General features: G+C 49.4%; 1 protein-coding gene across 1 annotated transcript in view; it reads left to right on the forward strand.

Moving 5' to 3' along the window:
- The window catches only part of LOC145413240 (G-protein coupled receptor moody-like), a 31671-nt gene extending 19815 nt beyond the window's left edge, over window positions 1–11856 (forward strand). The window contains exons 3-5 of the mRNA XM_080282971.1: window positions 7786–8024; window positions 10779–11105; window positions 11151–11856. Of these exons, the coding sequence (XP_080139097.1) occupies window positions 7786–8024; window positions 10779–11105; window positions 11151–11856 (1272 nt within the window). The remainder of the gene's footprint in view (window positions 1–7785; window positions 8025–10778; window positions 11106–11150) is intronic.
- Window positions 11857–12982: the final 1126 nt, after the last annotated feature.

The following is a 12982-nucleotide window of genomic DNA, read 5'->3' on the forward strand; positions in this document are numbered from 1 at the left end:
TCTCATCCTTGGCCTCACCCTCCCTCTCCCCTCCTCCACCTCACTGACATACACTCTCCTCGTCAGTCTCTCACTCTCCATCCTCTCCACATGGCGATGTCAGAATTATTACGGTAACGCAGAAGAGGACGACGAAGTGTAATAAGCAAACCAAATCGCTAAAGAAGAGGTGTTAGGGAGCTTCCTCTTGTCTGCGTATGTCAGGGCTTACCAGATGTCATTGACTTAGTGACTGACGCTTTGCCGGGAGTATGACTGGTGTTTATATTATTATTATTATTATTATTATTATCATTACTATTATTCATATTCTTATTCTTCTTCTTCTTATTATTATTATTATTATTATTAGTAGTAGTAGTAGTAGTAGTAGTAGCAGTAGTAGTAGTAGTAGTATTTTTATTATTATTACACCCTTTCTCCCAAAATGAGTGTATATGTTTTTATTCCAGTTTTTATTCCACTTTTATTTGGAAGGGTTAGGGGTCAGCCAAAGGGTAGATATGATGCCTTTTTATAGGGCAATTGGTCGGAGGTCAAGGTCAGAGGGAAAGGTCAAACATTAACCATCAGGATCAGCCTAAACAGTCTTTGTCCAGTTTAGAGTGAGAAACTAACTAGGAGAGGGTATGTGAGTGAGGTGGAGGAGAGGAGAGGGAGAGGGAGACCGAGAATGAGCTGGAGGGATGGAGTAGAAATGTATGTGAGAGAGGGGGGGTGTAAGCTGGGTGGACGGAGAGTGAGAGACTAACTAGGAGAGGGTATATGAGTGAGGTGGAGGGGGGATAGGGAGGGAGTGACTGAGGATGAGATGGAGGGATGGAGTAGAGAGGTATATGAAAGAGGGGGATGTAAGTTGGGGGGATGGAGAGTGAGAAACTAACTAGGAGAGTGCATGAGTGAGGTGGAGGGGGGAGAGGCAGAGGGAGACCGAGGATGAGATAGAGGGATGAGGTAGAGAGGTATATGAGAGAGGGGGGTGTGAGTTGGGGGAAGGAGAGCGAGAGACTAACTAGGAGTGTATGTGAATGAGGTGGAGGGGAGGAGAGGGAGGGGGAGACAGAGGATGAGATGGTGTGATGGAGTGGAATGGTATATGAGAGAAGGGGGTATAAGTTGGGGGGAGGGCAGCGAAACGGCAGGGGACTGGGCGCCGTGGTGGCGATTTGCTTGTGGCCACCCCTTGTGGGATTAAGGCGTCTGGCTATAGATAGACAGACAGATAGATAGATAGGTAGATAGATAAACTGATTGATCTTACGTGAGCCAAAACTAGTGGAAGGATTAGGGCTCAGGCAAGGATGAAGTAATTCTCTTTTAAGGGTATATTAGTCGAAGGTTAGGGGTCCATATGCTCATGGTTAAGTAAATTCCCTAACACTTCTCTCTTACCGATTTATTTTTGCGTATGGCTGGCTAATATCATTTTGTACGCCATACATGCAGATTATGGTGATACTGGACTGATTCAGGTGGCCCAAAAGAGGACGCCAAGGTGTAACAAGCCAAATAAATAGCTTAGTAAGAGGTGTTAGGGAGCTTCCAGACGAGACCAGTTGGTGGGCGGGTATTGGACTCTTACCAGTTATTCTTCCTTATATATATTTATAATTATCTCCTTATATACTAGATTATTTATCGGTTTATTTATTGGTTTATTTAGTTATTTAGAGAGTTAATAATCTGTATCACTTCCTGCTTCTCCTTCTTCCTAAATTACTTCTCTCTCTCTCTCTCTCTCTCTCTCTCTCTCTCTCTCTCTCTCTCTCTCTCTCTCTCTCTCTCTCTCTCTCTCTCATCTGCATGCAAACACAGTGGTAAAATTAGAGAGTGAGAGTTGACTGTGGCCGGGGAAGAGGTGTATGTGTGTGTGTGTGTGTGTGTGTGTGTGTGTGTGTGTGTGTGTGTGTGTGTGTGTGTGTGTTTGAGAGAGAAAGAGAGGTAGATGGGGGGACTATATCACTTAAGCCCAAAACACTCCATCTCACATTTTCTGGACCACTTTTTTGTTATTCTCTGTCTCCCGTCAGTAAAAAAAAAAAAAAAAAAAAAAAGGGTAAATAATTGTAATGAATGGAGACAAGAAAATGGCGGTCTTTCTATAAATCTTGGGCGTCTGGTTTATAATTCTATCTATATCTACCAGTCAGTCAGTCGGTCTATTTCTCTATCTATCGCCAGACGCCATAATCCCGTAAGGGGTGGTCGTTTGTCTTTGAGTTAGTTGTTTTACGGGGAGGGGCACTAACCCTCCGCCAACCAACTTGTTGACACGTAGGGAACACGTATGGGTTATATGGTTACCACCCAGGGTTGTAAAAGGTTTCCTGGCTTACAGGAAACCATTAGGCTTATCACTCAATGTAAAGCCACCTGAAAAGGAAAGAAGAGTAAAAAAAAGTGACAGGAAAGAGGGAAGAAAAGGAAGAGAGGAGGACAGACACAGAAAAAAGAATGATAAAGGTGAAGGAAGAAATAGGCTGCACTACATCAAGTGAGTGAATGATGGTGAGAAATAGGAAGAGAGGAGGACAGACACATAAAGAGAATGATAAAGGTGAAGGAAGAAGTAGGCAGCACCACATCAAGTGAGTGGATGATGGTGAGAAATAGGAAGAGGGGAGGACAGACACAGAAAATGAATGATAAAGGTGAAGGAAGAAGTAGGCAGCACTACATCATGTGAGTGGATGATGTTTATAATTGACATTATTTAATTGTTTTTCTGGAGGGGAAGACAATTTTTGTTTTGTATGATGGAAGAAAAAAGTTGCAGGTTGGAAGTTGTGTGTGTGTGTGTGTGTGTGAGAGAGAGAGAGAGAGAGAGAGAGAGAGATGAGGAGTGAGGGATGGGTGAAAGAGAGGGTAAATGAAAGGTGGGGAGTTGGATGATGTGGGGGAGGGGGAGGGGGAGGGAGAGGGGGAGGGGGAGGGAAAGGGGGAGGGGGAGGGAAAGGGGGAGGGGGAGGGGGAGGGGGATAGGGAGGGAATGGAAGGGTATGGGAGGGAGGAAGAATGATGGAGGAAGTTCAGCCATTTATTGAAGACATAACTAGTTCCCTACCCATCATCTCATATTGTCTCCCTCATACTCCTCCCTCCCTCTCTCCCACTCTACTTCCCTCCCTCCTTCTCTCCCTCCCTCTCTACCTCCTTCCCTCCCTCCCTTCCTTCCTCCCTCTTCTTTCCTCCGTCACTTTCTTCATTCCGCTTCTTTCCTTCCTTCACAATCTTCTCTTCCTCCTTCCCCTCTCTCTCTCTCTCTCTCTCTCTCTCTCTCTCTCCTACATTCTCATCATTTTTTCTCTCCCACTAGTTTTTACTTTCCTCTTTTTTCCATCCTTCCCTCCATCTCCCCTTGCTGACTTTCTTTTTTCTTCTCTCTCTCTCTCTCTCTCTCTCTCTCTCTCTGTCATTACACCTCCTTCACTTTACCATCATCCTCTTCTTCCTTTGCTTTTCTCTTCCTCCCTCACTCTGCCTCCCAATTTCTCTCTCCCTTTCCTTCCTCCCTCCTTCCCTCCCTTCCAGAGCTCCTATCTTCATTTCACCCACGCCTGCAGGGGAAGAGGAAGAGGAAGAGGGGGAGGAGGAAGCGGAAGAGGAAGAGGAAGAGGAAGAGGAGGAAGAGGAAGAAAAGGAAGAGGAAGAGGGGGAGGAGGAAGCGGAAGAGGAAGAGGAAGAGGGGGAGGAGGAGGGGGAAGAGGAAGAGGAAGAGGGGGAGGAGGAAGCGGAAGAGGAAGAGGAAGAGGGGGAGGAGGAAGCGGAAGAGGAAGAGGAAGAAGGGGATGAGGAAGCGGAAGAGGAAGAGGAAGAGGGGGAGGAGGAAGCGGAAGAGAAGGAAGAGGAAGAGGGGGAGGAGGAGGGGGAAGAGAAAGAGGGGAAGGAGGAGGAAGAGAAAGAGGGGTAGGAAGAGGAAGAGGAGTACAAAGGAGTACAAAAGAGTACAAAGGAGTACAGACAGCAACAGGCCTTATGGTCCTTCAGGGGCTTTGTTACAGAGTAGACTACTACAAGATCTCACTCTACATGCTGAAGGATAAGGATAGTAAAGCAAGAAGGCTCCCCCAGCCTCCAAACCCTCCAGTTAAAACTGGCAAGAAAAAGTGAGAAAAACCACCATGCAGCATGGAAAAACTGACATGGAAATTTCATAGGAAAGACTGAAAAGGAAAAATTACATTCTGTAAAACTTTATCTTTAAGCTACCAGTATGAATAACCTAGAAGAGAAAATAGTAAAGTAAAATGAATAATCGAATAAATAAATAACTAATGCATGTCGCTGTATGGGTACGTTGAGTTGACGGGGCGTCTGCAGACACAGTGTGGAAATTGCACAGTGCACAGTATGGATATTCAGGGGTGGTGCGGCAACCTTGCCTGATGCTATTAAGGTAGGCAGCAGTCAGTCAGGCCATAGCTCCGTTCATTCCATATCATTATTTTTTTTTGGGGGGGTAGGGTGAGGTTGAGGGGGTAGGGTGAGGGCATTGGGTGAGGGTAAGGGTGAGGGTGTGGGTGAAGGGGGAGGGTGAAGGGGTAGGGTGAGAGTGAGGGGGTAGGGAGAGGGTAAGGGGGTAGGGTGAGGGTGTGGGTGAAGGTGAGGGTGAGGTGGAAGGGTGAGAGTGAGGGTGAAGTGGTAGGGTGTGGGTGAAGGGGTAGAGTAAGGGTGAGAGGGTAGGGTGAGGGTGAGGGTGAGGGTGAGGGGGTAGGGTGAGGGTGAGGGAGCAGTGTGAGGGTGAGGGGGTAGGGTGAGGGTGAGGGAGCAGTGTGAGGGTGAGGGGGTAGGGTGAGGGTGAGGGTGAGGCGGTAGGGTGAGGGTGAGGGCGTGGGTGAAGGGGTGGGGTGAGGGTGAGGGCGAGGGTTAGTGTGAGGGGGTAGGGTGAGGGCGAGGGTTAGTGTGAGGGGGTAAGGTGTGAGTGACGGGATAGGGTAAGGGTGAGGGCGAGGGTGTGGGTGAAAGGGTAGGGTGAAGGGGTAGGGTGAGAGTGAGGGTGAGGGTGAAAGGGAAGGGTGAGGTTGAAGGGGTAGGATGAGGGTGAGGGGGTAGGGTGAGGGTGAGGACGTGGGTGAAGGGGTAGGGTGAGGTGTGGGTGAGGGGGCAGGGTGAGGGTGAAGGGGTCGGGTGTGGGTGAGGGTGAGGGTGAGGTGGTAGGGTGAGGGTGAGGTGGTAGGGTGAGGGTGAGGGTGAAGGGGTAGAGTGAGGGTGAGAGCTTGGGTGAGGGTGAGGGGGTAGGGTGAGGGTGAGGGTGAAGGAGTAGGGTGAGGGTGAGGGGGTAGGGTGAAGGTGAGGGTGAGGGGGTAGGGTGAGGGTGAGGGTGAGGATGAGGGTGAGGGTGAAGGGGTAGGGTGAGGGTGAGGGTGAGGAGGCAAGGTGAAGGTGTGGATGAGGGTGAAGGTGAGGGGGTAAGCTGAAGGTAAGGGTGAGGGTGAGGGGGTAGGATGAAGGTGAGGGTGAAGTTTGAGGGTAAGGGGGTGAGGGTGAGGGTGAGTTGGTAGGGTGAGGGTGAGGATGAGGGGGTAGGGTGAGGGTGAGGGGATAGGATGAAGGTGAGGGTGAAGGGTGAGGGTATGGGGGTGAGGGTGTGGGTGAGGGTGAGGGGATAGGGTGAGGGAGATGGGGTAGGGTGAGGGGGTAAGGTGGGGGAGTAGGGTGAGGGTGAGGGAGTAGGTTGAGGGTGAGAGAGTAGGGTGAGGGTGTGAGTGAAGGTGAGGGTGTATGGTGAGGGGGTATGGTGAGGGTGGGGAGTAGGGTGAGGGTGAGGGGGTAGGTTAAGGGTGAGGGATTAGGGTGAGGGCGAAAGGGTAGGGTGAGGGAGAAGGTGTGGGTGAAGGGGAAGGGGTAGGATGAGGGGGTAGGGTGAGAATGAGGGGTTAGGGTGAGGGGGAGGGGGTAGGGTTAGGGTGAGGGTATGGGTGATGGGGTAGGGTGAGGGTGAGGAGGTAGGATGATGGGGTAGGGTGAGGGTGAGGGGGTAGGGTGAGGGTGAGGGGGTAGGGTGAGGGTGAGGATGGGGATGAGGGGGAAGGGTAAGGGTGAGGGGGTAGGGTGAGGGTGAGATTGAGGGGATAGGGTGAGGGTGAGGGTGTGGGTGAGGGGGTAGGGTGAGGGTGAGGGTGAGGGTGGGGCGAGGGGGTAGGGTTATAGAAAGGGGGTAGGTTGAGGGTGAGGGTGAGGGTGAGGGTGAGGTGAGAGGGTAGGGTGAGGGTGAGGGGGTAGGGTTAGGGAGAGGGGGTAGGGTGAGGGTGAGGGTGAGGGTGAGGGCGTGGGTGAAGAGGTGGGTTGAGGGTGACGGGGTAGGGTGAGTGTGAGGGTGAGGGTTAGGGTTAGGGGGTAGGATGTGGGTGAGGGGGTAGGGTGAAGGTGAGGGTGAGGGTGTGGGTGAAGGGGTAGGGTGAAGGGGTAGGGTGAGAGTGAGGGTGAGGGTGAAGGGGTAGGGTGAGGGTGAGGGTGAGGGTGAGGGTGAGGGTGATGGGGTAGGGTGAGGGTGAGGGTGAGAGGGTGGGGTGAAGGTGTGGGTGAGGGTGAAGGTTAAGGGGTAAGCTGAGGGTAAGGGTGAGGGGGTATAGTGAGGATGAGGCTGAAGGGTGAGGGTAGGGGGGTGAGGTTGTGGGTGAGGGTGAAGGGGTAGGGTGAGGGTGAGGATGAGGGTTAAGGGTTAGGGTGAGGGTGAGGGGGTAGGATGAAGGTGAGGGTGAAGGATGAGGGTAAGGGGATGAGGGTGTGGGTGAGGGTGAGGGGGTACGATGAGGGAGATGGGGTAGGGTGAGGGGGTAAGGTGAGGGAGTAGGGTGAGGGTGAGGGGGTAGGTTGAGGGCGAAAGAGTAGGGTGAGGGTGTGGGTGAGGGTGAGTGGGTATGGTGGGAGGGTAGGGTGAGGGTGGGGGAATAGGGTGAGGGTGAGAGGGTAGGTTGAGGGTGAGGGAGTAGGGTGAGGGCGAAAGGGTAGTGTGAAGGTGAGGGTGTGGGTGAAGGGGTAGGGTGAGGGTGAGGGGTAGGGTGAGGGTGAGGGGGTAGTGTGAGGGTTATGGTGAGGGGGTAGGGTGAAGGTGAGGGTGAGGGTGTAGGGTGAGGGTGAAGAGGTAGGGTGAGGGTGAGGGTGAGGGGATAGGATGAAGGTGAGGGTGAAGTATGAGTGTAAGGGGGTGAGGGTGTGCGTGAGGGTGAGGGGGTAGGGTGAGGGAGATGGGGTAGGGTAAGGGTAAGGGGGTAGGGTGAGGGTTAGGGGGTAGGGTGAGGGTGAAGGGGTAGGGTGAGGGAGTAAGGTGGGGAAGTAGGGTGAGGGTGAGGGGGTAAGTTGAGGGTGAGGGAGTAGGATGAGGTGGTAGGGTGGGGGTGAGGGTGAAGGGTGAGGGTGAGGGGGGAATGTAAAGGTTAGAAGTGCCATTCTAATTTTTGTTTATTCTATTTTATTTATTTATTTATTTATTTTTTGACGATACTTTCTGTATGGTGAAGGTGATGAATAAATGACCGTCTCAGATGTCAGCTTTCTTCACCTTCACACACCGTCCTTTGGGAGAGAGTGGCCGCTGTCTTAATGCTCTGCTTGACCCTGTTAGAGCTATCTCCCTCTCTCTAATTCTTTCTTTTTTCAGATCAACAGCACACTGTCTTCATCGCCTTCATCACACCAGACCTAATGGCAGCGCTGATCAACATCTCTGGTTCCTCATTATCTCCCTCACTCTCTCACTCCAACTATTAGCTTTAATTGTCTCTTACTCTCTCGCTCCATCTGTCTCTCCCTCCATCTCTTAGCTTTGTCTCTCCGCCTCTCCAGGTGCACAACGCCACAGCTGTGTTCATCGTCAACTTAACCCTGTCAGACCTGATGCTGGGAGTGTTCAACCTGCCCCTGGCCGCCTCGCTGTTCGTGCACCGCGCCTGGGTACACACGGGCTTCCTGTGCATGCTGTTCCCCTTCCTTCGCTACGGACTGGTGGCCGTGTCCGTCTTTACCGTCCTGGCCATCACCATCAACAGATACGTCATGATCGCACACCCGAGCCTCTATCACAGGTTAGTAAGGGCGAACATTTGTTTTATTGATTTCCCCTTCCTTTTGTCTCGTAGATTAGTTACATTAGTCACAACCTACCATGTTGCAGAGGACCTGGTGCTGGAGAGGACGCCTTCACGTGGTGGCACCGATACGAACGAACGGAGGGACTACCCAGTTATACAAACACCCCTCAGTGTCCCTCCTATCATCTGAAAGGTGGGTGGTGGGGTGTGGAAAAAGGGAAACTAAGACCTGCAGCCCACCGCGTGTACGCCCAGATGAACCCGTAGCCACAACAACAACAACATCAATAGAAAACATTAGGTTCAAAGCTTTTCCTTAACTCCATCAGCCCGAGGACGTTTTATTTTATTATCCCTACTACCATTAACTTTTTTCTTTATTCACTTAAGGACTAGAGTGAGTTAGGTGCAGTATTAAGGCAGTGAGTTAGGTGCAGTATTAAGGCACTAGAGTGAGTTAGGTGCAGTATTAAGGCAGTGAGTTAGGTGCAGTATTAAGGCACTAGAGTGAGTTAGGTGCAGTATTAAGGCACTAGAGTGAGTTAGGTGCAGTATTAAGGCACTAGAGTGAGTTAGGTGCAGTATTAAGGCACTAGAGTGAGTTAGGTGCAGTATTAAGGCACTAGAGTGAGTTAGGTGCAGTATTAAGGCACTAGAGTGAGTTAGGTGCAGTATTAAGGCACTAGAGTGAGTTAGGTGCAGTATTAAGGCACTAGAGTGAGTTTTCCTAAGCGATTTATTTTGTTCATTACACCTGACTGTCCTCTTCTGTGTTACGAGTACGTAAGTCCTTCCAATATCGCCATACTCATCATAAATAAAGCACAATAGGATATTAACCAGTCATATTCAGTAATAAATCACCGAGGAAGAGGTGTTAGGGAGCTTCTCTAACAGACAAGAATACGAGCACAAGTTGTTGTTGTTGTTGTTGTTGTTATATATACGTGAAGCGGTGGAGTGTAGCTTAAACTCACCCATCCCCTGCCGTACACCATCGTCCTTTCGGGGGATAGGGAGAGAGTTGAGGGACGTGTGTATAACTAGGCAGAGGACTCCCCCCCCCCCTGCTACACCAGTGCCACCATGTGAAGGCGACCCTCTCCAATTAGGCTAGAACAGCATAACAAAGACCACTTCCATCACTGACACCCTCACCTGTTTATAATGACTAATCTCAGCAGGAAACAGTTTATAATGACTAATCTCAGCAGGAAACAGTTTATAATGACTAATCTCAGCAGGAAACAGTTTATAATGACTAATCTCAGCAGGAAACAGTTTATAATGACTAATCTCAGCAGGAAACAGTTTATAATGACTAATCTCAGCAGGAAACAGTTTATAATGACTAATCTCAGCAGGAAACAGTTTATAATGACTAATCTCAACAGGAAACAGTTTATAATGACTAATCTCAGCAGGAAACAGTTTATAATGACTAATCTCAGCAGGAAACAGTTTATAATGACTAATCTCAGCAGGAAACAGTTTATAATGACTAATCTCAGCAGGAAGCAGTTTATAATGACTAATCTCAGCAGGAAACAGTTTATAATGACTAATCTCAGCAGGAAACAGTTTATAATGACTAATCTCAGCAGGAAGAGAGAGAGAGAGAGAGAGTTGTTGTTTTTCACTTAATATAACACAGCAGTGGCCTGGATAGGTGTTTTGAGAGAGAGAGAGAGAGAGAGAGAGAGAGAGAGAGAGAGTTCGTGTGTGTGTGTGTGTGTGTGTGTGTGTGTGTGTGTGTGTGTGTGTGTGTGTGTGTGTTGGTCTGACAGGTGACGTAATATGGTGACGTATATTATGCTGATTATTTTTGTCTTACGATGTTTTTCTCCTGCCTTTGTTTTGCTTTTGGGTCGTATTCTAGCTGGCATATAGGAGGCTTCGTAACACCTTTTCCTTAGCGATTTATTTTGCATATTACACCTTACCCTTCTATCTATATATCTATTGCCGGACGCCCTAATCCCTTAAGGGGTGGCCACAAACAAATCGCCTCCATGTCACCCTATCCCCCGCCTTTTCATTGCCCTGGTCCCAGCTCACAGCCTCCTCTCTTATATACCTCTCTACTCCATCCCTCCGTCTCATCCTTGGCCTTGGCGATTTATTTTGCATATTACACCTTACCCTTCTCTAGTATGGTAGTTTTCTCGTTTCAGTATCAACCTGGTTTGTATCAGTAACATACAAGAGAATTATGAAGTGTACTGTACGTCACTAGATTACTAAAGTAGATGTGCTTAGGAAAAGAAAAATACAGTATCTCCAGTCACTTAGAAAATGGGTCTTCCACCTTAGTCTTTAGGGGTGACTCTCCTATTTCACTTTTGCTAAGGCCAGATACTTGTAGTCGCTAGTGGGAGCTTGTCTAGCCCAGAGTGTTAAATACTAGTTCATTACCCTCAGGACTCAGGCCTCCCTTTACCCTAACACTTCAGAACATGTTCATGAGTAATGTCACTGATACTGTTGCACGGCTTTTATATCTGTATCTGGTGCTGGTAAGGGAAGCCTTCATGCGATGGCACCGATATTACAAGACAGCCCTGCTCCCTGGTTGGTTACACAAATGTTCCCATTCCCAAAAGACTACAAGAGAAGGGCACATTCCTCCTGCAATCCACTCCATTCGTGTTCAGATGAACCTGTAGTCACAACTACTGTTAGCAGCACTACAACTGTCAATCATTACCACCACTGTCACAACCACTCATCACCCCTATTTTTCCTCAGGCTGTACACGCAGACGCTGCTGGCAGTGATGGTTGTGTCCACGTGGGTAGGTGCCTTTGGAGCCCTGGTGCCCACAGCCCTGAAAGTGTGGGGGACCTTTGGCTTGGACCCCACCATCGGCTCGTGCACCATTCTGCCGGACAGTGATGGATACTCGCCTAAGTCATTCCTCTTCGTGTTTGCATTCATGCTTCCGTGTGTGGCCATCTGTGTCTGTTATGCAAGGATTTTCTGCATCGTGCACCGTGCAGACAAACGAAGCCACAACAGTGATCAAAGCATCATCAGAGTGAATAGCAAACAAGACAAACAGAAAGGCAGCACTGAGCAGGAAGAAGGTGGAAAGTTGGGTGTGGGAGAAGAGAGAGACAGGGCAGACCCACATGAGGGTGGTAAGGCAGGGGTGCATACACTGAGTGGGACTGTGCAGGTGGAGACACAGGTAAAGCTCACCTCCAACACCAGCTCCGTCAGTGTGGAAGTCCTGGAGGGTGGTGCCACTCCCACCCACCCGGCCAGTGGTCACAGTGATGGCAGAGGCCAGTCACCTTCCCCAGGGGTGAGCGTCACGGTGCTTAGGCCTGAGGTCAACGGGCTGTCCGGCCATCCCTCAGGGGAGGAAAGGGTGGTGTCCTCCCCCATCAGAATATGTCCAACAAATACCCCAGACTCAACTGCCTCTGATGCAACAGATGAGACGGGGCGGCGGCCGTCAAATGAATCAGCAAAGGGGACATTTTCACAGATGCGTGGGACATTCTGCAGGGCTCAGAGGGGATCACTCCTGACACGGCAGACGGCACTAAGTCCAAAGGACCAGCGGCTCCTGAAGATGATTCTGGTGATCTTCTTGTCCTTTGTGGTGTGTTACCTGCCCATCACGCTGGTGAAGACATTCAGCAAGGATGACGACCCTGTGTTGAACATCTTGGGTTTGCTGCTGGTCTACCTAACCACCTGCATCAACCCCATCATCTATGTGGTCATGTCCTCGGAGTACCGCCAGGCCTACCTCAGCCTCTTTGCCTGCAGTGTTGGCGCTGATGCTGTCAATCGCTCCTTGACTAGGATTTCCTGAAGGTGTGTCAAGGCCATGTCCTGCCCCAGCCCAGTGCTCACCAGCCCCAACACCACACCTGCACCAGCCCTGCATCCCACACCTGTCTTCACTGTCTGCTCCTTACACCTTCCAGAGCCACACCCAGCCCAGCCACAGTTACTTTCTTCGTCAGGCACGTTCTTCCCTCCTGTATGTGTGGCCAGTGGATGAGGCAGGCGTGGTTGGCACTGGGTTGCACTAGTCTTGCCGGGTCTCGCCTGGGGTCACTGGGCAGTATTCTATGTGGCTTTGGAAATTTCATAACACTTCTACCTTGGCAATTTACTCTTAGCAGTACAAGTTAATGTCCTCCCGTGTGTCACTAATACAAACTTAGTCAATATTAAAATGTAGTACTTTTCATGCAAGAGAATGCTAAGATGTATTGTGAAAATAAATCACAAAGAAAGGGTGTCTACAAAACTGCAGATGCCACTTTAAATACGAGCATGATTTAATGGATTAGGATGGTCTTTAGCAGCTCTTCCTTACCAGGTTATTTCTGTGTATGGTGCAAATTTTTTATCTGTGATATAAGAACTTTTTCGCCTTTAGAATCTCTAAACAATCCATAGGAGAATACCAGGGTGTAATACGTAAGACAAATGTTAAGGAGGTGCCAAAAAAGCTTCGGAAGTCGAGGAAAATAATTACACCCCCTGGAAAACTACACTTACATAAACATTCAAGTGCTGACAAGTTGACCTGTCTGTCTGCCTCAGGAGTAGGAATACTTAATATTTTTTTTAACATTACTTGTAAAATTATTATAGATTTAAGGCTGAATCCGACCTACCAGCTTTGTTACACGATTTGTTGTGGTTTGCCTAAGGGCGTAAATTTGTTCCTGGGGTAGAAAATTCCCCCTGTGATATCTGTAACATTGGCGTGACTATGACTCGTGTTCTGTCTCTTGGTAGGAAGGAGGCGGGTGCAGCCACGAAGACAAATAATTTATGACACAGAATAATGGGGGGAAATATTATGTAATTATATGCAGTGGTGAAACAGATGGAAACAGTGATCTAGAAGCATAGAGACCAGGAGTGATTTTAACTATGTAGTGAAACGTGGCAACAGAGATTTAACTGTGTGGAAAACAAGG

The sequence above is a fragment of the Coenobita brevimanus genome, chromosome 95 (assembly GCF_032717465.1).
Source record: "Coenobita brevimanus isolate Jiangsu-jjx chromosome 95, ASM3271746v2, whole genome shotgun sequence".
Taxonomy (NCBI): domain Eukaryota; kingdom Metazoa; phylum Arthropoda; class Malacostraca; order Decapoda; family Coenobitidae; genus Coenobita; species Coenobita brevimanus.